The 27891-nt window shown below is 35.9% G+C and overlaps 1 protein-coding gene across 1 annotated transcript in view; it reads left to right on the plus strand.

The window, feature by feature from the left end:
• The window catches only part of DPP10 (dipeptidyl peptidase like 10), a 617838-nt gene that overhangs the window by 500454 nt on the left and 89493 nt on the right, over positions 1–27891 (plus strand). Inside the window, exons 8-12 of the mRNA XM_029933326.1 lie at positions 1288–1408; positions 11803–11957; positions 19134–19231; positions 25078–25112; positions 25278–25471. Coding sequence (XP_029789186.1) covers positions 1288–1408; positions 11803–11957; positions 19134–19231; positions 25078–25112; positions 25278–25471 — 603 coding nt within the window. The remainder of the gene's footprint in view (positions 1–1287; positions 1409–11802; positions 11958–19133; positions 19232–25077; positions 25113–25277; positions 25472–27891) is intronic.

The raw sequence follows: 27891 nt of genomic DNA on the forward strand, positions 1-27891 counted from the left end.
TTATATCCTTGCCAAATCACCAGAATTAAAGTAGAATATCAATGAAATTTTCTGGATATTAATATTGTTTTCATCAGTTTTCACCCCAATATTTAAAATCTAGGATGTAATTAGAGGATTATATCAGAACTTCTTGTGTTTGCTCTGTTTGCTACTGTATAGTGGTCCTGTAGCATGTTGGAACACAAGAGTGCTAGCCAACTTCTACCTTTCTAGCAGAATGTTTACTCTAGAATGCAATCTTCTTCCATTTGATAGTCTTCTACTCCCCCCAACATGTGGATGAAGCATGGTTCTCTGAAGGTTATATTAACGATAGGCCAGCAATTTGAAATGTTTGGCATTTAACTTACAGACATGTGGGACTCCTGGCTGGCTCAGTCAGTAGAGTGTGTGACTCTTGACCTTAGGGTTGTGTGTTCAAGCCCCACATTGGGTGTAGAGATTACTCAACAAAAGGATTTCAAAAATTCAAATATGGGTTATAGATAATTTTATCCTGAATTTTCTCTATTAAAGACACATCCTTTTGTGTGTACAGATCCTGCTCAATTTCTATTGTTGTTCCTGTCGGGGGGACTGTTGTGGATGATGATATTATTTTGGAAGACTTTGTGATGTGTTCAAATTAAAACCCTCTCCTGAACCCTCAAGCCCACAGTGATTAGTAGTGCTACATTACTTAGGAAAGAATGGCCAGCAAAGAGTGGGACATGGCAAGGTGTGCTCCATTAATCATTTCAAGGGAATTTTGCCACCCTTTCCTTTCACCAGGGTATTTGTGAATCAGGCTGGATGGAATCCGTAGGATTCTCCAGAGATTATTTTATCGATGGCCAAATCCATTTTGCTAAAAGTAAAGGCCCCAAATTGAAGCATTTAAGCTGGCAGTTGGCTGTCACTAAAATCGCATCTGAGACGGTTTATCAGTCCCGTTAAGTATGCAAAGAGCTACTCAACCCCAAATCAATTTTGTGGTAAAAAATATATAAATAGATGAAAAATTCTTGTTGATAAAACAGATTTAAAAGCTTCAATACCAGTATTGCGTGATTTCTACATGACAATGTGATATTGATATGATAAGGAAGGAAAGTGCCATTAGTCAGTGAAAGCAATGCAAATGTATGCATTACATAAAAACAAACAGAGAGCCTGAAAGTAAGGTCCTCAGCAATTATTCTATAGTATGAATATTTTATTTTGTTTTGTTTTGTATGAAAGTATTTTTAAAAGCTTCCTAATATATTGGGGTTTTTTTGTTTGTTTTATATGTTTCTGGACCAGATTTATATTTTTGAAAATAATATCTACTATCAACCTGATATAAAGAGCAGTTCATTGAGGCTGACATCTTCTGGAAAAGAAGGAATTATTTTTAATGGGATTTCTGACTGGTTATATGAAGGTGAGTTGAATAGATTTAGTTTCAAAAGAACACAAATGACATATTTTTATACAAAATCTGTAAAAGAAATCTGTTCACTCTGTAGCAAGACTTATAGCTCCATTTCTTCTTATTTTCATTCAAAATTGCCTTCATGATTTCATGTCTTTGCATGCACTTGTATTTTGGCTGGTTGTGATTCAAGTCTACTAATATCATATTAGATTCCACATTTGGGGGTATGTGTATACACAACACACACACACACACACACGTGTGTGTGCACATACATTTTGTTCAGATTAGATAGATTTTATTTTGGTGGTGCTTAACTAATGAAAGTGAATGATAACCTTATGTCACTCTGGAAGTAGATGCTGAATTTTTCTGACTATGGAAAAGAAAAAACAAAAATCTTTACTGTTCAAAAAGTATATGAAAGGCACTTAATTTTAGTCATTCCCATTAAGAATGTGACTGTCTGTCACATTTTAAAAGCCATTGCATGGGGAGCAAAATAAAACCCACCTATAGAGTTATTTGCAGTAACTGGTGAATCAAGTTTCATGATAGCTAAGAATATAAAAAGGAATCAGAGCATGAAAACCTCTATCCAATTTGATCATCCACCAATTGTCAGCTGGGTTATAGGCACAGATTTCCTGGGGAAGACTCAAAAACCGAGGGTTCCGACTCCACAACTGATCTTGGCAACATGTCAAGATTTAAACTAAGTTAGTTGTCTTTGATTAGAAATGAGAAAGCTAAGGACCATCGAGAAAATAAATTTTATTTCTTGAACAATATTGCCAAACACATCTTTCTACCTCAGAGTCAATGTTTTTAAGTCTGTAAGAAAAGTAAATCACTTACCTCATTCATTTATTCAACCAGTCCATCATTAAACAGGTATTATTAAAGCCTTCCTATTTTCCAAGTATTTGTAAGGATGCTGAGATTCATCGGGGAACTAAACACAGTACTACTTTAAGGACCTTCCGTTAAGAGAAACATTTTGCTGGGTGTAGTTATTTTATTAATGAAAAGACATTGTAGCCTTTGAAATGTATATGCATATGTGCAGATGTATATTTATACCTATATTTTTGTGTATATGCCAACTTCAAATAATAAAATATTTTAGAGACCACAGTTTATTCTGAGGAATAGTGGGAACTATTTTGAAAATATCAATATAGTTATGGATAAAATTTAAAAAATTTCAAACACACAAAGTAATAAGTAGGGGTCTTTGGTCCAGAGTGTCAAAGCGACAAAAAGATAAATTATTGGTGGGGCCTGAGATGGCCCAATGAATTAAAGAAACATCTGGAGAACAAATTTGAAACCTGGTTAGTTCCAGGAGTCTAGGTAGCAAGAACTAAACATCTTTTATGGAGAGGGGCTAGGTAAGAGATGCCCTTTATTTTCAAAATATTGATGATGGGAATGAAGAAACTATGGAATTAAAGAGACAAAACAAATTGAACAGAGGGGAGGGAGGGAAGGAGGGAGAGAGAGAAAAGCGAGAAAGAGAGAGAGAGAGAACCAGGAAACTCTTACCTCTCTCTCAACCTTAGAGAACAAACTGGTGGTTACCAAGGGGGAGGTATATTGAGGGGGGGATTAAATACGTGATGGAAATTAAGGAGTACCCCTGTTGTGATGAGCACCAGGTGTACGGAAGTGCTGAATCACTATATTGTATACCTGAAACCAATATTACACCATATGTTAACTAAGCTGGAATTTAAATGAAAATACTTGAAAAAGAAGAAATTAGGTTGGGAAATCTAAGCAACAGTTAAAAGCTTGCAAGAGCATAGCAAGGTTAAATAGCTTGGTGTACACCTTGGGAACTAAAATCTGCTTGGTATTATTGGGGGATAAAATTTAAGAAAAAGGAAGACAGCAAGAAACAAGGGATGGTGACCCTAAAAATAATCCAGGACTTCAATTATTTTTTTTCACTAGTAAATGGGGAAACTAATAGAGCTTTTCAAGTAAGGGAGTGTCAATATTAGAGCTTCCATATAAATAGATCATTTTGACTACAGCGTAAAGCCAGGATCAAATAGCAGACAGAACTAGTGACTAGCTGGGAAGCTTTTCCTATGTTCTGTCAAGAGATAATGAGTACTAGGGTTAAAGCAATAAGAAGGAGGGAAGATTCTAAAATTGATGAGGCAGTAAAATAGATCTTAGTCATTAAATGGATGGAGTAGATGAGAAGAAGTCAAGAATGATTCCTTGGCTTCTAGTTTGGGTCACTAGTAAATAATGGTGACAGACCCAAAGAGAAGGCATTCATAAGAGTAGTGGGCGTCAGGGAAGCAAAACATAATTTAATGGGAACATTGGTGCTTCACTGTGCGCTAGCATGCTACCTTGGGTGACAAATGTGATCCCTTACCTCATAGGACTTCTAAGTCTACTCAGTGTTGAATGCACTGACTTGTGACTTGGGCCTCTGTCCTTTACATTAGGATATGTCCTATTACATATGACTTTATGTAATTTTTTGCATTACATTTTTAATAAAATTGTCACAAGAGAAATTAAAGACCATTCTCTGACAAATAAGTTTATTTTCTTAATTAGAGATTGAAATTATATATATTCAGGTGGAGAGTGAACATTATGTTGGGGGTAGGAAAGACAAACAGAAAATAAAACTCTTCTGTAATAACTCTGCAGTTCTGATACTTTCTAAAAGAGAAATTGAAAAATTTTAGTTTTTACCATTCAGATGAAATTCAATCCCTTGGCTTTTATATTGTAGGTATACTACCAAATTTCAAATGTGCTATGTGATTGAATCCTCATAGTACTAACATATTTAATCATTTACAGAGGAAACCAAGACTCAGGGTAGGTGACTTGGACCTGGCCTCAAAGTTCATGAGTGCCAGACCTGGCACTTGAATGCGTGTCCTCAAATCCAGTGCTTAGTCCTGGTCTACTTTACCTGTTACACTTCCATGCCTTTCATCAGTCCCTAAGGAATGGCATACATATGTACCTGAGACATTAGATTTCCCTGGTCTATTTTTTCAACCAAAGGCTTTGACCACAGACTTCCCTCAATCCTTGCTTTATTTCCAAGAGAAGGGACTATACCAAGGGAATCAGTGTTAAGGTTTGACAGAGGGATTTAGGCCATTCAGAGGTCATTAATTTTTTCCTCTATTTTGCCTGTCATCCCCAACCTATGTTTGAAGAGCCACACAATACCTTCATGTCCCTCTATCATTTTGCTTTTCCAAGTTTCCATCAGCTCCCAGAATCCAGACCTTCTTTTTTCCCTTCAGTACAGTCACCACAGCATAATGATATCTACTAGGAATACATAAGATCTTCAACAGTAATGTGGAGATTTCCTTCTTGTTACTTTCCAGAAATCAATTACAGTCTCAATTAGTATTGTGTGGGAGACTCAAGAAGTAACATGTAATATTTACACTTTGTTTAATTGAAATTTTCCTCACTAAATACCATAGGGAAAAAAGATAAAGGATAATAAAATGTTTTGTGGCACATTTTAATAGTATGGCTTAAACTTTTTAGATCTAGGCCAATCTGTGAGTGTGGCTGTTGATCCCAAGTAAAGGCCCTTATGTCGAGTTTTTTGGTCTTTAAAAGTGTAATTTTAAAGCCTCTTTTTATTTGTAGTATTATTCAATTCCTAAGGAAAGTCAAGGAAAATAAAATATAATGTGTTTTAAAGAGTTGGAGTTCAAGAGGAAAATAAAACATCATGCTCAAAATAATGCATCATTTTTAACATAATTCACACCACATGCATCTGTTACTCATATAAATTGGCTCACTTAACATACTAACTTAACTAAATAAGATATCAGATGAATGTTTTGCTAAAAGAAAGTAAAGTGCATAGCTGCCAAGTTTATAGCTTTGAAAAATTTCATAAAATATTGAAATTATTAAATAGAAACAAAAAATGACTATGACTCTGTTATTTGAGCATATGAAATATTGAAACCATTGTGCCTAAATGATTTATAAATGTATTTTTAAGGAATCTTTCTTCAATATTCAATTCAGTAATTATTGAGTATGTATATCTTTCCAGGATTATCTGAGTACAATGTGATGAGCAATAGTGTCTCTATATTTTGGATATTTCCAAATTACTGGAGTGAAAAACTGTAAACAACAATTATATAAGAAACCATTTGGAGCATGATCAATATAAATACAAATAGAACTACATGTCAAAATACTAAATAGAAATAAAAATAGAATTAATTCTAATGGGAGCGCGGAATATAGAGTCACTTAATAGAAGAAATGGTCTGTGCATTGAGGTTTAAGAATGACAAGAATAGGGGCGCCTGGGTGGCTCAGTCAGTTAAGCGTCCGGCTTCGGCTCAGGTCATGATCTCACATTCATGGGTTCAAGCCCTGCATCGGGCTCTGTGCTGACAGCTAGCTCAGAGCCTGGAGCCTGCTTCAGATTCTATGTCTCCCTCTCTCTCTGACCCTCTCCTGTTCCCACTGTCTCTCTCTGTCTCTCAAAAATAAATAAAGAACATAAAAAATAAATTTTTAAAAAGAATGACAAGAATAAAGAAGTGAGAGAAAAAATTCACAGTGTTAACAATATCCTTATCAAGAGATGGAAATCGATACATTTTTTGGTTGCTCACTGAGAATAACTCAAAATGCCTATTTTTGTTTTGTTTGTTTTTTCTTCCTTCTCTTGAATACAGTAAGTCACATTTATCCATTCATTGATTCAACAAATATTTATTGTGCACTTACTAAATCTCAGTATAACTGGACTATGGCAGATAAAAGAAAAAAATTAGAGGGGCAGCCATAGAAGCCAGAGGAGGGCAGAATAACAGAGTGCTGAGTCTCTGGAGGTCAAATAAGCTAAGGATTGCACAGTTAACTGTTGGATTTGCTACCAGAAATTGATAAAAGCAAAATCAGTCAGTTTGTGGTACCAGAAGCAGGACAACAGTGGATAGAGGTGTACATGGGAAGTGATAAGTTTATGAATATAGACAACTTTTTAAAGAAACTTGACAGTGAGGTACATAAAATAAAGGAGGAAAACTCAACCACAGAACCCTATGGGTGGCAGGAGCATACTCAGGATATCTTATCTAAGTTGCTAAACCACAAATGGATAAAATCAGCTTACTTTTCAGAATAGCATGTTGATCTGAACACAATGATTATATATTAGTTTTCTGTAAGTGCTCTGTGTTGAGGCTATGTTTCTAAGTGTTTTTGATATAAAACAACATGTGTTGAAAACTCCATCTGTGGTGCAATGAGATATTCTAACCATTGTAATAAACATAAAGAGGAACCAAACCTTCATTGGAATGGAATGGAATGCAATTTGTAGAAATACACTGTTTGTAAATAACATAATTAACGTAAGAAGTTTCAATTCATGAGTAAGAGTCCCTATTAGTTGCAATTAAAAAAGTGTGTCCTTTATCCAAGAGAACTCTTAAGGAGATACATATTAAAGATTCTCTTATTATCTCCTTCCCATTTCAGTTAGCTTAATTTTTTGTACCTGAAGGAAGTCACAAAACATTTTGTGTGTACTTCTTTGCTATTTTAACTTTTTTTTTTGTGTGAGGAACAACTTTAGACATGGATCACACCAAAATAAATTAGAGTAGGGGATACCTAGTTTCTACTGACAGGTGCTCACAAATCTGGGCCATTCTTATTCTTGGGCAGTACTTGTGCATACATACTCACAGCTAGGATAGAACCCACTTCTTAAAAATTCTGAGTGTTGATTGTAGGCAATACGATCTGATCTCTCTGTACCTGTACCTTTAAGTCTTATAAGAATTTATACCCACTTGGCATTTAGCCTTTTTTTTCTGTGTGTCCTGTGGATGGGTTTCCTCATATGACTTGTGAGTAAGTGGTACAAATCAGTGTCAGGATTACAATTGGAAAAAAATGGCACATTCAAAATAGTATTAAACTTTTTAACTATGAAGGGGTCACTTATTAAAGACAAGGGATATGTAGCAATCTGTGGCTAGTAATGATTTAGCCATTAACACCTGAAGTGGGAATGGTAAGTAAGCTGTTAGTAGAACCTACAAAGGGGGAATCCTATAGTTTTTACAGTAATAGAAGTAGTAAGTTTGGGTTGGGAAACATAGCCAGACTCACATGAGTCCAGTGGGTGAGAACCAAAAAAATAAATATCATTCACTAACTTTATTTCCTTCATTTGATTTGTTTGGTTTCATCTTGGCCATGGCTAACAGAAACTCAGAGATCAAGACGGTATTATTATTATTATTATTATTTAAATAAATAATCCTTGTGTCCTTGAAAGAACACATGAAGTTCCATCTGATACTGTTTCGTTGTAGAGTGGTATCAGTCCAGTTTATATTCCTGCCTGAATGTATAACCACAACCAACACTTATGTTTTTCATATAAGGTTTCAGGGGAAATGCCCCCATTAAACATGAAATAAGGCCTTAACTAGTAACCATAGCTCCTTTTTCAGTTAATCATTCCTTTTCCCTTTACTCTTTGCCAGCATTTTGACTACATAGGTTATTTACCTAGTAGATCAAACCAAAATTTTATCCCTGCCAAATCTTATTCTTCTGCTTCTTTTTCTTAATTAGGTTGCTACAATTTTAGTTTTCCATTGAAATGGAAATTGGAATGTGGAAATGTAGAATTGGAAAATGAGATAGACTTGAACAAGGTATATTTGTGAATCTCCTGAGTCTGGATATATTCTTCTTTCCTCTCCTTTGTATAGCAACGGCATATATATTCTTCCTGGCAGATTGGATTAATTATTAGACAGACACACTGACTAAGTTTCCTGTCAGTTTTCTTTTTTTCTAGGCCTATTGAGCCCCAAATGATCAGGGGGAAATTTCAGCTTCTAATTCAGAGGAACATAATTATGACATTCCCTGTTGGGAGCAATACCCCCTTAGGCATTTGAATTTCTAACCCCACTGATCTCCTTATTATGAAGACAAGAAACAATAGATGTCTAGTGGGTTAATGGTGTGATAGTGAAAGAGAATGCTACACGTCTAACCCCTAGTTCCTAGACGTGTGCCTCCTGGCTATGAAAGAGACACATACATGCTGTATGATGCCATCCTACCTTTAAGGTTTTTATAGGGCCAAAACTGAGCTAGAGAAGAATATAGCTAATGGAGGTCAGCGAATCTTATGGTCTGAGTCTATTGGCTTTCTTTTTGCTATAATATTCTTTCTCTTTGGGGGTGATGTGGGTGAATAATTGTGATAATGGGTACGCTATTCTGTAGGTCCATGAATAGCAGTGCTGACAGGACTTCAAGCAGCCAAGGCAGATCTAAACTAGAATATGTGTGTGTCTTTATAATGAGAAAATGCTATCCTTTCTTGATGGAATGGCTCCCATGTGATCTACCTGCCACCAGGTAGCCAGCCGGTCCTGCTGGGAAAGAATGCCGTATCAGGAGTTTAATGACAACTACTATTGGTGGCAGGAAATGGTGGGAGCCGAAGTAGACTGACCTGTACTTTGTAGTCATATCGCCCATCTGATTATTGAGAGCCTCCCCTGCTATGGATGCATTCTGGTGGATATTAAGTAGGACATACTGATCTTCACATTTTTACATGTTCACCCCTTTTGGGATGCCAGTTATCTTTCCCTACATTTACATGTCACCAATTTTCTAATTTTACTCTTCCTGTAACTCTGATCAGGTCTTTTATTAGTTACTGTGCATGAGTCAGGTTGGATCCATGCTTCAAGCCAATTCACCTTCCACAAAAGGTAGAAAACTACATATCTTGTTCAAAAGTCTTCCAATTGGAAGGAGTTACATCTAGTTTGGTCTTTTAATGGCATTCCTCAGTCAGACTGCAGTACAGCCTTTCCAACTCCACAGTCTTCAAGTACATCATACAAACCTGCCCATAAACCAGACCTGCATTTATTCCTCCCCTGCCAACATGTATTAGGAAACCTATCTAGAGGTTTTGATATGAGCTGAAGGAAAGAGAGTAAAGCAGAGGATGTAACACTCTGGGCATTTTACGTATGTGTTCTGCCCCATCCCATAGATACCCCTTCTGTTTCATAGTGGGATGTTGCTGTAGGTGTTTGGTTTTATGGTCAGTGAATCAGATAACATTCAGTTCATGATGGGCAATCTGGCTTGCATAGACACTAGGTATCCCATAGTCAGGCTAATTGTTTCTGCAAGATCCCAATAGAAATCTGCTTTTGAAATAGAGGACATTAATCAGCACAGGAGGAAATGGCCTTTCCTAAAGCATGTAGTGCCTATGTTTTGATTGCCATACAGTGAGTTTCAGAAGCTCCACACAGCATCTCTGTTTATCATGAAGATTCATATTAGCATTGTATCTGCTGGGTCACAAGGCGAAGATGGTAGAAAGGGTTGCACAATGGCCTTGGTCTGCTGCATAGTCCTTCTTGCACAGATTCTGCTCAGAACAGCAGCTTCACAGGTTGTCTGGGAAGTAGAACAGGGCAGCATATGTGAATATGGCTTCAGTTGTTTCTTCGGAATCTGAAGAATCTATTCCCTCTTCACTTTTGCATGAGTACAATTCCAGCAAATTTTCTCTCACTTTAGAAGAGATATCTAAGTGTATACCATGCTACTAGATCTCCAAATTCTCCCCTAGGGGGATAGAACTCTCATAAACATTACGGGGATTTATCTTCACTCTGCCTTTATGCAGAGGATGTCTACCTCCCTAGGATAGAGGCTGCTTCTGTCAGCAAGAAGACTTGTGGGAATTTTGAGGTTCAGCATCTTCATCCATAAAATTAGACACATATAGTGACATTCCACTATACAATGTTTTATTTATGAGGCTGGTCCAGAAAGCATAAGTGTGCTGTACACATTTACCCAAGCATGTTTATCCTATGTGCCAGGGTCCCAGTACTTCACTAATATCTCTGTCTTAGCTTAAAACAACAACTGGTGTTGAGCTGCTAATGTGTGTCGTGGCTCAGCAACCCTTAGTGTGTACTCTTGGACCTCTGCCTTAACTGCCTGTAACTGCAGAAGAGAGGGACTCCCTCAGAGATGCCTTGGTGATCTTTCTTGTATTCTTGATTTTGCAGGCATTGTTTCCATTTCAGTTTATTCCTATGTAATCTCCCTGAGGTGTCATCTGATCCATGTGAACTTCATTTTTAATCTTTATAGCTGCCATTGTAGTAATTAAGTGCCGCCACCAATGATCCTCCCCAAACCTTTCCTCTCTCTCTGCATTTCATTCTGCATCCTCACCAGTGACAATGGATTACTCATGATTCCATCCTTTGCTATGGATTATTTATGCTCCAGTTCCTTCCTGGGAAGGTGATGGTCACATCAAAGGTGGTGCAGATATAGAAAGATATAGATATATAGATACAGACACAGATATAGATCTCCAACTTAATCTCAAAACCTAATTTTAAAGATCTCTTTTCTGAGTCTATTGCTGGTATTCTTCACAGTAATTGTCAGGATGCCAGAAGGAAAGAGCTGGCACATTCAGAAATCTGAAGATCTATTTACAAAGAGACCACATTTACAAAATGAACCATAAAGGACAGAACTATAATCTAGACAAGCAGCAACCAAGTTACCATACCACCTCTATGTCCACAGAGATGGACCATTCATTACACGATACAAAAGGAGAAAATTTCATAGAAAAGACTGCATTGACAGGAGTGGTGATATTATTTAAAACATATATCAAGCCTTAAGTGTCATTTCAGGATAAGGCTCAGGGAGTAAATACTCTGACTTCACTCTTCTCCTTCTGATATCTTGCCATTGAACCATAATGGCCATTTTCCGGAAGGCATGGCAACCCTTTTGCTGTAGTTCATACAAGTTAACTTACTGGCCAGAAAGCGGGTATAGACAAATGAATAGTGGATCTGCTCACATGAAAGATATCCAATATATTTCTTATTCTATTTCCTTAGAGCTTAAAATAATTTCATGAGTCTAGCAGGTATTCAACTTGTTTGATGATGGAAATATGATTGAATGTAAATATGAATGTGACATGGATATGGTTTTATGCCATATTTCAGTCTTCAGTTACTGTTCTTCTTCTTTTTGTCCCAATAGTGCTTTCATCTTCTCTGTTCACATTGGCTGATGGTCTATGAAATATTGACTTCATTGCTTCATTCTTTCTTTTCATTGCATCTGCTTTCCTGGGACTAAAAGGGTAACTCAGAAATAAAGAATTCTCCATGATGTTGATAAAATCCAACACACTGTATAGGAAAAAAATGTATATTTGCAATGGAGATTTCAAGGACAGATGTTTGTGGGTCACTGAGCCCACATCTCTACAGTTGGTTTCAAATAACACTCATTTATTCTAGAGGAACTTCTGCATTCTCACATTGCCCACTGGTGGTCACCAGATGGAGAAAGGCTTGCCTTCCTGATGATAAATGACTCGTTGGTGCCTAACATGGTTATTCCTCGGTTTACTGGAGCATTGTATCCCAAAGGAAAGCAGTATCCCTATCCTAAGGTAAGTATTGTGGAAGTACGAGTTTGTTCTCTCTCTCTGCACCGTTGACTTGATTGATAGGATCCTTGGCTCATGAACAAGTTGCCTTTGAAGAAAAAAAGAAGCTGTTCCTACTGGTTGGCAGTCTCATCTTTTTAGAACTTGCAGTCGCCTGTAAGTACACAGTGTTCTGGTAGGAAGAGGTAGAGGGGATTTAGGGTTTCAGAACTGTCACTTATGCTGCATTTTTTCCTCCTTGGATGCTCTTATTCTTGTTTTCTCTCACCTTCTCAGTTAGAAAGAAGGTGAGAAGAGATAAGGGGCAGCACTAATACTAGGGCACAGAAGTCTCCAAAAATACATTCTGTTTGTTAACATTTGTTATATTCCAGTTGTTAATAGGTGTTATAAGAGAAGAAAAAAGCCCCATGGTTAAATGAGTTGAAATTTCTCAACTAAAAAAATTTTTTTAACTTCTCTCAGATGATTTCTTAGAGCATTTAATATACTATATGTTAATGTGTATTATAAATCTCCCATAAAAAATTGACTAAGCATAAAGTATCTCCGGTAAGGAATAGACTAAGCATAAAGAATCTCTATAAAGAATAGACTAAGCATAAAGAATTTATTAGTATTAGTATTAACATCAGCATTATTTTGGCAAAGCATACTCTGGAACATACTTTATAACATGCTGGGGTAGAGCCATAGCCAGGCATAGCTAAGATAGATGGAATTGTTTTATTGAGTGAGGCAAATACGGAAGTCTTGCCCAGAGAGCAAAACTATTTTCAAAGAGGGAGCAGGCTGCAAAAACATCTGGAGTGTAACTGTGTTTTTCTATCATATGGCATAACTTCAGGTCTATTTTTAAAAATGTATTTACCCCATGGTTTATATTACAAAGAAAAAGACTTATAGGTAAGGCCCTCTATGCATTAATCATGTAACAGTGTTTTATAGGAAAGTTTTTAAATTCCACTTTACACATTTCACCTTTTAATTTAATAAGAGATACCTGCTTATTCAATTTAGAAGCTATTTTTGAGCATTCCTTTTATGAATTGTACTTTATGTTTCCCAAGCATGATAAGTTTTGTGGCTTTCAACTTGTGCATTACATTAATTGGGCAAGGTATTGGACAGATTACCCATCATACATGCTATTCTGTACTTACAGTAAAGGCATGGTCAGGGTAGGGGTGATTTTTTTTTTTTTATTTTCCTCTCATCCGCCAGATTTAGGTTACTCAAAGTGGAGAAGGAAGGAAGGAGGTAGGGAAGAAGGAAGGAAGGAAGGAAAGAAGGAAAGAGGCTGGCTTGAATATAGAGTCAGGAATAAGAAGTGTTTCTTCATTGGGATTCTGTACCATCTGTTGTAGTTTTGTTTTTATGATTTTTGTTGGTTTGATTGTTTCTCTCCATCTTGTCTTCCTTCCACAGACTGTAGTATTAAATGACTGTCTTATAGTTGAGAAAGATAGGAGAATTGAGAGGAATCTGTTTCTATGATTCTGAAATATTATGTTTAGGGTCTTTTCTGGATATAAGTTAGATGGTGCATGTATTCTGTGCTCTTCAGGAGAAAATGGCAACTTGGCCTAACAACAAAATAATCATATTCACCAAGAGATTTTTATTGTACTTCAAGTACACAGCTTTTGACTTCTCTAATATAGATTTAGCCATGTTTTATGAATGACAGTTTGTTCCTATATGGAATACCTGCACCATTTCCCCCCCAGAGAATGACTGAAAAGACTTCGCAAATGTATTAATTCTCACATCATTTGATTTACTTATGGTACTGAAAGTTCCCCTGACAATTTAAATACAAAATGAAGCGGCGTACTGTGAAAGGCATATGTGAATAGGCAAGATAGTCACACCCAACTGTTCAGTTTGTTCGCTGCAAAAAAAGGAAATAAAATCAGCTCTAGGGAAGAAACAACTTTTTTGCAGTTCATGTCCCACGAGGAGCGGGGAATTGTAGGACTCACACTCCCATACGCAGTAGGTGCATTTTCACATTACCTTCTCAGGTGGAGGCTGCTGGTGCTTGAACTTGGACACTCTTAGGCCTCATAATTTTAAAAGACTGAGGCAAACACATAGACAAATAGAAATATCTGAGAAATTTAATTCAGAAGATACTGGGTTGATAAGCCTTTGTTTTTAATAAATTATTATTTAGTTAATTATTTTATAACTCTCAGTAGTAAAGCTAGGCATAAAACAATAATGTTTGCTATTGTACAAATCATGTGTACTAATAATATTCATATTTTCAGAGATATTTTCACTGTTTTTTCCCTTATTTGGATCCCTTCACAATTGCCTCTATTTATAAATTGACAAACTGAGCTCTCTAAATGGCTAAGTCCTCTTCTAAAAGTCAGAATTATTTTAAGAACAGGAAAAATAACTCAAATTTTTTGATCCTGTCTATCTCTGTAAAACTACCTGAGGTTAACTTATATATCTGAAGACATATATGGAATCAAAATATCTTCTTGTCAAATTACCAAATATATATGGAGCTCTATCTGCTCCATTTACTCCTAATGACTTAGTAGGATATACATACATTCTTGGTCTCATACCTGAGATAGACAGACAGACAGACAGATAGATAGATAGATAGTTTGATAGATAGAGGTTAGACAAATAGATGTTAGATAAATAGATAGATGATAGATGTTAGGTAGATCGATCGATCAATAGATAGGTAGATATTAAATAGATGATAGATGTTAGGTAAGTAAGTAGATAGATAGATACAGATGGATGATGGCTGGCTGGGTGGATGGATATACAGATATGTAGTTAAATAAATAATTGATACATAGATAAAGACATGTAATGCAAGGTAAAAGTCCTCAGTGTGTGTTAATGGCTACCACTGAGGAGTATTAAACACAAAGGAAAGGTAGCTATTGTAGCGGCCACCCCAAAACAAAGAATCCTAAATCCTCAGAAGGTTTTTGTAGGATTCCCTGCCCAGGAACATAAGACAAATGGACTCAAAGAAAGTAGGTCTGAGCATGATCCTTGTTCTCAGAATACTTTTCAGTATAATTTCGGGTATATTACTTCAACTTTGAAAGCCATTATTTCCCACCCTGGTTTAAAAACAAAAAACAAAAAAACAATTGTTAGTTCTTCCACTAACAGCTGTATCATTTTGATTTGCTCTTACTTTTGCAATAATCTTACAAAAAGTAGTACATTAGACATTGCAGTAATTCATAGAGTTCACACTAAATTGTGCTTCAAATTAAACTAGATTAAAATAAGTGTAGCAAGTACTCAATGTGGTCAGATTTACTAATGAAATACCCACACTAAACAAATATATTTGTATTTTACTTAATTCAGCATGATTCAGAACTCATAAAATACCCTATCATTGGCAATTCAGCACAAAAGAGAGGCACAGTTCTATCTCAGTAACCTCAGGTTAATCTTCTTAATTAAAGCATTATCTCGTTTAATGACAATTTAGTTGCCAGTAAAATAAGGTTAATTATTATTGAGGCTTGTGTTTCAGAATTATAGAGGAAGGATTCTGTAGATATGCAGTCTTTCTGGCAAATGTGACTGTAAAAAGCAAATAGATGAACTCCTCTAATTTGCAAACTATTGAAATGATCCAGATATTAAAAGGTGCAAATGAACTTGCAGTGTGTGCTTAATTTCAAAACTCCACGGAGAGATAAAAATCTAATTGAGATTATAGAATGCTGGACAGCTGAATTTTGGAAATGGCCTAATGTTTGTTTCTTATCTAAAATTGGCCATGTGTGTACACAATGTTTCATTTGTTTTCATGTAAAAGCTAATGGGGTTATCCGTGACCCTCTGCAGGTATAAACACACAGAGCTGCAGACATTAAAAACAAACAAACAAACAAAAACTGTCTTATTATATGGTAAATACAATCTATGTCTTTGACAAAGGATGTCATAAAATTATGCATCGTTGATAAGAACTGACAAAAAGATCAAATTTAATTTCTCTTTTTTCTAAATGAGTTTATCAAAAAATAATAGCCACAGTTTTTCACCAACCAGAAAAGTCAGTGTCTTAATGATAATATCTTTCTAATTCAGTACTGTATACTGTTTTAGACATTTTTTTTTTAATTAGACTTTTTTTTTTCATGTTTCATTTATTTTTGATAGAGAGAGAGACAGAGCATGAGAGGGGAAAAGGCAGAGAGAGAAGGAGACACAGAACCAGAAGCAGGCTCCAGGCTCTGAGCTAGCTGTCAGCACAGAGCCTGACCTGGAGCTCGAACCCACGAACGTGAGATCTGACCTGAGCCGAAGTCGGAGGACTAACCGACTGAGCCACCCAGGCGCTCCTAAACATTTGTATAAGTTACCTTTTTGTTAGTCTATCTGACAACACTATGAGCTACTTTTAAGCTACAGAAAGGAAACCTCCATTGCCTCAGAACTTCTGACTAGTGACATATTCTCAGAGAAGTATTGTCTCGTTTGATAATCAAATAGAAAACAATACTTGAGGATCTTTAACATCTTGCCCAAGGCCTATATTCAGTAAGTAAGTCAAAATGGAAACCCAGGCTTCGCTGACTCAAGGTTAAGCTAAACCAGTTCTCACAATGTGATACTTTTACCAGCAGAATCAGCTTCACCTGGGAAACCATTAGAAATGCAGATTCTTGTGTCCCATGACATGAGAAATGCTGGTTAAATCTTATTAAACAGGCCCGCCTGCCCGCCGGGTCATTGTGATGCAGGTTAACACCTTTGGTGGCCACTGCCCTATAATATATAATATACACACACATTTATATACATATATATAGATGCATGTATAATATATACATATGCACACATATATATTAAATATATGTATACTATATATTATTAGATATATGTATTACTACATATACTAGCAATAATAAATATAGTTGAAAAAATATACATATATATCAGTGTCTTATCAAATTTGCATACTAATTATAGTTATCTGAGAGTCTTGTTAAAACACAGAATCGTGGTCTATGCCTAGAGATTCTGATTTTGAGTCTGTGTAGGGCTGAGTATTTGTGTTTCTAAGATGCCATGGGTCCTAATGGACGCCCGCTGCTGGCCAAAGATCGCCACTCTGAATGGCACTACTAAACAGTACATCCCAGCTCTAATTTTTAATATATGTGGTCAAGCGGGAGAAATGGGTAGGTTGAAAAAATGGATAAGGCCACGTTTTTTTCAGGGAGGATCATGACAATTAAATTGAAACAGTAATTTTGTGAAAGGGAGCTCCTGTGTATGGTATAAAACTAAATTGCCCAAGACAAATGCGCCCAGGCACTTGAGGGTTTTAAAATAATGAAAAACTTTATGAAATCTGACACCAGAGCCTACTGTGCGAGGCAGGATCACAGCTTGTCTTCCAGAAACCCTTCACTATATGAACCATTTCCGTCATCTCTTTATAGCGTTGTGGTTCTGTGGTGGAAGATATTCCTGGCCCCTTTCTTCAGCTCAGAACTTCTGACCGGTGTATGATATACCCCCACACATGTGCTAGTTATTTTTATTATTAAGGCTTCATTTTTAAGAGAAATTAAAGGTTCACAGAAAAATCGAGAGAAAGCGACTGAATTCCCACATGCCCTCCACACCACACATGCATGGACTCCCACAACATCAGCATCCCTCACTACAGCAGTGTATTTGCTATAATTTATGAAGCTACACTGGGCATATCATAATCACCCAAAGTGCATAGTTTCCATTACAGTTCACCTTTGGTGTTGTACACTCTGTAGGTTTGGACAAACATATAATGACTTGTGTCCATCATTAGGGTATCACACGGAGTATTTTTCACTGCCCTAAATATCCTTTGTGCTTCACCCATTCATTCTTCTGCCTTTCCCTCCATGCTAGTCATATTTAGTAGCCTAATAACGCAGTTCTTGAGGAGCTATCCCTGGGTGTTGGTGGAATGCATTATTTTATTTCAGGTCCTGCTCAACTTTGGGTTTTATCAATGCCAATTATTTGGACATGGATTTTTCTTTCTCATCTTTAAATCACTTTTACCATCCTCCTTAGATTTTTGTCAGTCTTCTAATTCAATCCACTTTTAATTTCCTCGTCTTGCTTCATATATCTCATATCGCCTTCTTCCTAAAGCATCAGCCACAACGACACATCAGTACTTTGTTTAGAAACACATTGCACCACAGGTAGTGTGTTTGAATCAGTGTGACTGATTCAATAAGTCATTTATTCACACACATATTCTCTTAGTCATTCCAAATGGCTTGAGATATATTGGTGAAAGGTCTTTTTTCTGCACCCTATGAGTTCACACTATATTTAGAAAGACTTTGGAGACTATTGTGTAGGAATGAACTGAAGCAAAACCGCCGCAGGTAAGAGCATCCTGGGGTTTACATGCTGGCTTCCTCAGTTATCGGACATCCCCTCTTCCACTGTTTGCTTGGCTTCTCCATAGTCATCTGGAAAAGGGTTGTAATTATATCTTAGGTGCGAAGTAGGAACATTTAGTAGGATGATTAATGTAATGCCTTTACCGCATACTATGAACCAGAAACATACTAATGTTCTAGGCTAGTTAGTACCTATTCTTATCATTGTCTTTCTACTCCTCTAGCTAGGCACTTACTTAGCGAGGGCCGTGTGCTCTGTGGCCCACCACCTCCCAAGGGACACTTGTACCCCATCTAGTGGTCACTAAAGTTTAAAAGGAAACAGGAATGTTTAATGCAATGGAATGGGGAATTTTAAACATGTGCCATGTAGATTAGCAGGTCTTCTGTATATTTTTTCTTTTTCTTTGTCTTCTTCTTCTTTTCTTTTTAATTAGCTGAGCTTTTTTCCTCATTGCATTTCTTATCCTATAATGTGGTGTTATTCTAGGGAAAGAACACAGTAGCTATGCCTAATGAATAAAGTCATCATGATTTTCCATCACCTTTAATTGTTTGACTAAAATGCTTGAGAAACAGCAAGCTACAAAAACAATTGAAGGCAATCGGGTTGTTGAATTTGAAATCATTTCTGCTTCAGAGAAATTAAACTTTTTCCCGATTCTAATGCAGAATTGTAAAGGAATCAAAACACTCTTCTTTTTCAATATACTTTAATGCTTAATATATTTGTATTACAACTCTCATTTTCTCAAAGGCAGGTCAAATGAACCCAACCGTCAAATTATATGTGGTAAACCTATATGGACCAACTCATACTCTGGAACTCATGCCACCTGACAGCTTTAAATCAAGGTATGCAATTTTCATTTTATTTTTACTTGGAAATAGTTACTTTCACTTTAATGACCATTGTGTTGCAATTTAGAGAGAGATGATCAGCTCAACAAATCCAATTGAAAATAATCTGAGGTTGTCCCATTAGTGCAGAAATGAACTCATTCTGGGTTTCTTGTTCCCAGGGAGCATTTAAGTTTGCAGGTTATTAGCAGCACCACAAAATGACTAAATGCAGTCATACTGAGAATTAGACCTTTTGCAGGAGATGTGACAGGGAGATGAGGGCAAAGGATAAATTTCCATTGAATTTTCTTCCTGAAAATTCCTCTTCAAAAAGGACCTGAAAAGAAGTCCTCTTTAAAAGAATACAACCTTCCTAGAATGTGTTTAGTTTTCCAGCAGAAATTTTCCCCATCGCTTGGGAGTGATTGCCTAGCTTTCTTCTTCAGGCAGGGAAATGTAATGAGATGTTGTTTTAAAACATCCTACATAAGAAGCCTTCTTATTTAGGAAGCTTGAATGGAGATAAAAGGAACACTTTACGTGTCAGAAGCATAATTTTAATATTATCAAAAATTTTCGTAGTGAACAGTGAGTCAAACAACCACGTGGAATTTGAAATTCAAAGTCTTCCCAAACTTCAAGGGTATTCTTTCAAATAGTGTAGCCCTTTAAAACTTTACAAAGGTCCTAGGGAAGGTCTAGGTTGCTGATTTGGGAATACACTTTCACACTATATTGGATTATATTGGGCTAAACTCAAATTTGTTTTTATGCCATCAACATCTCAGGGGACTGATTCATCTATAAATTCTGCTCAAATGTTGATTCATCAGTGTATTCAGGAAAAGTCTATCAGAGTTGGGGATTTTCACAGATATTATAGCCTGAAGTATGTGGAACTGTTTCCTACTTATAAAGTTATTAAAAATTTATGGAATGCTTACACTGGACGGGCACCCATGGGCACCCATAACTACCTAATATAATCTGTTCCTATTATTGATGGAAAAGATGAGGCCCAGAGAGAAAATTGAACCCCAAGTTTATTTAGTAGCAGAGGTGGAAAATGTGGTAAAGCCTGTTTCAAGTTATAGAGCATTTCATGCAAGTCATGATGTAAGGCCTTAGAAGACCATTGGAATTAACATTTAGAAGGGAATAGAGTTGGCCAAATCAGGTAGGAACTCTACTTCTGCACTCAGTCTACCAGCCATGAAGGAATTAATCACAAATGAAATAATGGTGGAAGCCATTAGTATTTTATGTCATAAGCTTTTTTCTTTCTCTCTGATTTGTTTAATACTCTTAATTAATAGACAAGGGCACTAGAGTGGAGTGTCTGAGTCACATCTCTGCCACCATTTCATTATGTGATCCTGGGCAAGTCACTCTCTCTCTGGGTCTAAGTAACCTCATCTTAAAGTAATATATATATATAGAATGTTCTAATATATGTAATAGTATATATAATTATATAATATAATCTATATTACCTTAATATGATTATTATATGTTATATATTATATAATTATATATATATTCATTTGCACCAGTCTTTTGAAATCTTTGAAATGGAGGTCAAGTTTACAATATCCAGGTTTCTTCTAAGAAACAGTGGTGATTCTGGACGTTGATGTTATAACCCAAGAGGTTGCTAGAGAGTTCACTCAATAGGATATTGCAGTGTCACCAAACACTAAAATTTTTAAAGATAGAATAACTTGTCATTTATTGGGTTACAAGTTAAGAGTATGTCTGTAATATTTGAGGAGCAATATATTGGGGCACCTGGGTGGCTCAGTCGGTTAAGCCTCCGACTTCGGCTCAGGTCAGATCTCACGTTGGTGGGTTCGAGCCCCGCGTCAGGCTCTGTGCTGACAGCTAGCTCAGAGCCTGGAGCCTTTCCAGTTCTGTGTCTCCTTCTCTCTCTGCCCCTCCCCCTCTCATGCTCTGTCTCTCTTTGTATCAAAATAAATAAAACATTAAAAAAATAAATAAAAATTAAAAAAAATATTTGAGGAGCAATATAATAAAAGTCATCCATGCCGAAGAAGTGTATGTGTGTGTGTGCGTGCATATGCTTAGATGTAAATACAGCACACACACGCACACACAGTAATATACAAAATCCCAGTAAAAGTGAGGAAGAATCTTGTGAAGAAATATTCCTTAAATGTAATATAAGTATTTTGATTTAGTGATGAACTTGATCTAAAATTTGGGGACAGTCATTTATTAACTTATCTGTACAATGCATGCAACAATTTTGCTTTTTCTGCCTCGTGGTCTTATGTTAGGTGTTACCTGTGGCATGTAAAATGTATCAAAATACATGATTTTTGTTGAAAACCTCAAAATCAAAATTTACTTCAAAACTGATATTTTTAAATATATCTCTTGGTTCAGTTTTACAGAAATGTATTTCCTTACTCATTTGTTTTTGGTAGAAAACTTCAATCCAATTCACAGAAGAGAATAAATGAATTTTGGATCACCTGCATTTAGTACTCTGAGTACAGGTATTAGGTTCAGAAACACACAAACATGAACAAAATAGATATATCCATGGTGTGAATCAAACAAAGTTGCATTCATCTAGCTGCACATAAGATAGAAACTAAACTTTCCGTTTTCTTTCATTCTGTTTTAGGATTGTTAGTGTCTCTAATATTTAATACTTAGTACTTTGGCCATATAGAAATTAGGTAGAAAACTATCATGCCCTCCTAGTTAGAAATCTAAAAGTGTGTATTGTTTTTCATAATTTAGTAGTCAGGGTCCTAGAAATTAAAAAGATGACAGACTCAAGATATGTAATTGCAATGCAGTTAATCAAGGGACTATTAACAAAAATGTGGGCAGGATTAAAGGGAATCTCACAAGGGATACCTTTCCTGAAAGGAATTTAGAGTCTGCTATAGGAGAAGGCTGTGGCGATCCCAGGACTGAAGGAAGGAGGCACTTGATGAATCTTGGGACTCTGAAGAATAGGATGGATCAGTAGGGGCTGTTCACAGACTGAGCAATTCAGTCATTGCCAAGCCAAACCCTAGTAGTGAGTGGGTCCTGGGACTTAATACCCAGAACTCTTCTCTCCTCTCAACCTCTGAGTATCCTGCAGAAGCCTTTCACGGGCAAGGCAGCCTCACTCTGGAGGCCAGTCTCTAGAAACTGCAGGGTGACAGTTGGAGAATGGACCTGGCAAACAGAATTCCATACAAATAATTTAAGAATATATTTGCCATAAGATGTTTATTATTGTTTAGGCATATGTTGGAGATGTCCACACCGTGAACACAATGATTTTTCTGAAGCCATATGAGAAGTGTTCTGTCTCTGTGTCTAGACTGATTCTCTGTCTTTCTGCCTCTCTGTCTCTACCTCTGTTTGTGTGTGTACATGTGTGCGTGTGTGCACACGTGTGCATGTGAGTGTATGCTTTTCATTCTATTTCTATACAGTATTCCGTGTCTGTGTCTGGTGCTGTTTCTATCTCTGTCTCTGCCTCTCTGTCTCTTCCCGTGTGTGTGTGTGTGCGTGTGTGTGTGTGTTTCAGTCTCTCCATTTTTATACAGTCACATACACATTCGTATGCAAACACATACACACATCTATGGTTAATCTAACTGCTGCCTATGTTTCCCCTGAAAACTTCCCATATTTTTCTCATGTGCAAGATGAATCACATAACTGTGTTAGTGTACTTTAGATGTGAAGTTTATTTTTGGTAACACTTATTACCCTCTCTAACTTATTTTCCTTATTCTCTTTCTAATTTTCTTTATCATGTGATTCTTAAATATTTCTTAGCTAATTCAATTTTTTATATTTAAAATTATGTATATATAAATATATACTTTTTTGGTATCACTATTAGTAGCAGTATTCTCAAATTTATTAGCGACAGTATTCCTACAAATTCCAAGAAATACAAATCATTGTTTTTTCAATGTATAAATGCAAACAAGCATAAATTAACCTTATCAGTAACACATTTTCCCTATGCCCTATTAAGACCACCAAATCCTCTCTTCTCTTTGGAGTTTATGTTGTGTTCAGAGCATATGGGTTCATAGCTACCCATATCATTTGAGATTCTATTTAAACTGTCAGTAACAGAATATCCAAATAATTAATTTATTCTGTAATAATTTCCATATTTACTTCTTTTTTGGTATGCTATCTAAATATTTATTGTATTTTTATAATATCTCAGATCTGTGCAATGGCAATCAGTAAGTGACTCTTATTCTATTACTCTTTGTAGTTATAAACTACCTTTTTTTTTTTTTTTGCTTTTTTGGTTCATCATTTCTTCCATTCAATCTGAACCTCATATATGACCATCTCTTAGTCTTTCTTTTCCCTCTCATAAAATCACCATCATGACAATAGTAGTAATTGAAGATATATGTGCATACCAAACAAGAAGGAAGACTTATAAGATAAATAGAAAGAGGGTCTCTTATTTCTTGAGCTACCTTATAAACTGTATTCTTTGACTCCCATTCCATAGAGCAAGGTTTGTTTAGAATTTGAAGATGCTAAGACATTTGTTTCAGTCTGTTAAGTCTTTATTTAGTTGATTGATTAATTGAGTGTTGATAACAATGTTCATAATTATAATAGAAATATGTTCTCAATACAGTCAGCATTTGGTAGACTTTCCCTTCAACCAGATACTTAAACTCTAGTCAAAGAATGTAAAATAAATTTCAATCCGTTCATATGGTTTTTAAAATAAATTAAAAGGATGCCATAGCTTGGAGAAAAGTATAATTTATTTTCCTTTTTTCTTGTCCCATACTTCTTTATTTTTTCAGAAAGTATATTTGTGATTCAGCTAAAGATCTTTTATCAAACAAATTCAGATCATGAATGCAACTTTTCTTCAACAGTAATTCAGCTCAGAATGCAGCACAGTAGGAAATAAGATAATGTCCCTTCATGAACATTCTAGACCCATTTGGGAGTTAGACACTTCATCTCATCTTTTTTTTTTCTATGTTTATTGATTTTGAGAGAGACAGCACATTCACTCTCTTATGAGTCGGGGAGGGGCAGAGAGGGAGCAAAAGAATCCCATGCAGGTTCTGTGCTTTTAGCACAGAGCCAGACATAGGGCTTGATCCCATACACTGTAAGATCATGACCTGAGCCAAAATCAAGAGTTGGCCATTTAACCTTCTGAGTCACCCAGGTTTCTGTGACAATTCATCTCATCTTAAGGGGAAGGAACATTTTGTAAGTTTTAACACTATGAGTGTAGGGTGTAATAAGCATTCCTTATCTCTACTAGAATTTATAAGTAAAAAATTTTTAAATATCTATTTAAGTCCTAGGCATTTGTCAGATTGTTTTGAGGAAGTGATATTCCTTTGTATTCAGATATCTCCAGGCTGAGAAGTAAAAGTAATGTTTTATCTTTGGTTTCTCCTTACTCTGTATCTTTGACATTATTTAATTTATTTGAAATCTTTCTTTAGTCATCCACCCTTTGTGACCCGTTATTCTTAGCATGTATCATTGATGTGACATTGTCATATTACCCGTCATTCTGGGCTTGATACCATCATGCTTTTTCTTCCTGTATCATTTAAGTATGTCTAGTCTATACCTTTTTTTTTTTCTGCCAAGGAATATTGTGTCTTCCAAGAGGATCAAGTTAAGAAAAGATTTTCTATTCATAGAAATGTCCTGAATGACCCTTCTTACAAGTAATGCATAGGTATTAACAGATGTCTTTGGAGATAACTAGCTATGAGTTGGTCATTCATGGCATTCCAATACAGTTATGTGTAGAGACCCTGGACGATTGGTGAAACTATATGTATGCAAAGATTATGTTGTGGACTCAGAATAGTGATAGGACGGGAAGCCAGTGAGAACACAGGTGCGACCTACAAGCATAATACCTGTCTGCTGCTGATGCTGGGGCCTCCATCCCACATAACCTTGTGAACAATTTGATCTTCTGTGCCAGACCACCCAGCTGATAGTCTTTCTTGACTTGAGTGCAATCCTTCTAACCCGCTTGTCTCTGTCTCTGTGGCTCGAGAGGACGAGCTCCTCGAGGACTTCCCGGGGAATCCAGAGCCACGGAGACTAGGAACAAGCAGGAAGCCAGTTGTAAGGAAGGGACACTTCCGCTGGTCACTGGTCGTGAGACAGCAGATCTTATGTGTTCATGAGATGGAGCTCCAGGAGGACAGCTGCAGCAGCAACAGGCAGGCCAAGGAGAGGGATTTCCAGGTAAGGGCCCTTCCCTACTCCCTGATTCGGGGAGGCCCGGTTACTTAAGAGCAAATTAAGGAGAGGTGCGCCTAGGATCCTGAGACCAGGAAAAGAACACAGGGTGCGACCTACCTCTTACGTGTGAAGCTTCACTTTATCTTTCATGTTAGATAATCACGACACTTTATCATGGAAATTTCAGTGAATTGAAACTACCCCTGATAAAACTTGCAAATTGAATCTGGGGGAGAACTCTCATCTTTCAGATTATAAATAAGTGTATATCCTACGCTCACATAACACTTAAATTGTGCTTGTCGGCATAGGACACATTATATACAAACACATGAAAGTAGTCACATGATCTAATCAAAGAGAAATGTAAGGGGCATGACTATAAGTGAATGATTTTAACTTAATTTTACACTTAAATTAGTGTTCCCTTTTAAAAATCACTTATTCACCAGATTTGCATGGTTGAATATTGGTTGTTTTACTACCATGAAATCCTTGATAAAGTCAAGATTTTCCATCATAGATAATAAATATGTGTCAAAGTCTGTGAAGACATTATTAAAAAAAAGATGTTCTTGCAACATTACACTTGAGGGCTTCTTTGGAAGGGAAAACACTTAAGATGAATATTTAAATTATATTTGCAGTTGCAGCTGTTAATTATTTTTTTAATTATTCATGTTGGTTGTCATCTCACTTGGCACAATATGTAACATTACTCACTTTAGCTAATTAAGACACATTTCTGATTGGGCTTGAAAATTTAGACCAGTTCTATCTTGATTTTTCTATAAATTAACTTCTGTAATTTTGCAGTCTGTGGTCAGATGTTGTTTACAATAGTCACACTATTTTTTACTTCAATCCTGAATAACATTTGCACTAATTAATCAGAAATATATATTCAGCATTTCCTTTCCTGACTATAGTATCCACTATCATTTTCTTCCATGCTAAATCCTCTGGGTAAATCTTTTAAAGGTTAATACCTGTATTTTCCCCTTTTTAATATTCACACTGCTGAACATGATAATGCATGCAAAATAGTTTAAACAAAACACAGTAAAAACGAACAAGACATCATTCTTTGAAGAATCCCAAGGCCCCCTGATTTGGCCAAAGATTCATCCAAACCAGTTGCATATTTGATTCAGAGCTGCCATTTAGCTATTTAGGGAACTTCATGTTATGATTTCACTGGGTTTCTTGGCAGTTTTCAGGAGAGACTTAGCTGGTGTTGAAAACTGTCGGATGTCTTGAAGTGATTGCTGAAGAAAATACGGCGGGCGTCACTGTATGATAACTCTGCTTGTCCTGCTGACAGCTTCACTCTGACGGCCTAACCAGTTTTCTGCAGGAAGCGGTAGTTATTCAGTAATGTTAGAAATGTAAGGTTCATGTAACTAAATGTCTAACCCACATTTGTCTAAGGACAGGTGATTTGTATCACAAAGCTTTTCTCCCATAGGTGGTCTTTTTCTAAGTAATATAAAAAACTGGTGGATTACTTTTAGGACAGTGCTCATGGATGGCACTTTTCAAGCCATTTCTATATTACCTCATCTATTCTGAAACTGAGCAAATTTGTTGGACATTTTTTTTTAATCATAACTTGAATCACTGTTGACCATTGTATTTTATCTGTATGGATTGAGGGTTTTTTGATTAGTGTGTAATTTCCTAAACATAGAATCTACAATGAAAGAAATATAAACTAATTATAAAGGAAAAAATATATGAGCTTTCCTAATCTAGAATTAGTAGTCTGAGAACACTATGGGCCCCACTAATTAGCATCCTCACTATATCAAAAGTTTAATATTTCCTCATCTCCCTACTTTTGATTCATTCATTTTAAAGTATTTTAAATAATGTTAAAATTATAATAAATATATGTGTGTAAATTATATAATGTGTATATATGTGTGTGTATGTGTGTGTATATATATATATATATAATGTGTGTGTATATGTATATAAAATGTATGTGTGTGTGTATATATATATATATATAATGTGTGTATATGTATATAAAATGTATGTGTGTATATGTATATATATATAATGTGTGTGTATATGTATATAAAATGTATGTGTGTATATGTATATATATATAATGTGTGTGTGTGTGTAGAATAAGATTCGGACTGGCCCCTGCTCCAAAACTGAAAAGGAGCACTCACAAAAAAATAAATAAGTAAAAATTAATAATAAGTAAATTAATCAATAAGTAAACATTAATAAATAAGTAAAAATTAATAGCTCTGTCATTCAAGTCCCCATAAGTAAAGTGAAGTAACAGAGATCATGCTTAAGAAAAAATTATTAAATCAAGAATAATTTTTTGCCTTTAATTGTTTAATGATTGCTTTTTGTACAAAAATAGAATATAGCTTAAAATTATGCATATTGCACATGATAGT

The sequence above is a fragment of the Suricata suricatta genome, chromosome 3, assembly GCF_006229205.1.
Source record: "Suricata suricatta isolate VVHF042 chromosome 3, meerkat_22Aug2017_6uvM2_HiC, whole genome shotgun sequence".
Classification (NCBI taxonomy): Eukaryota; Metazoa; Chordata; class Mammalia; order Carnivora; family Herpestidae; genus Suricata; species Suricata suricatta.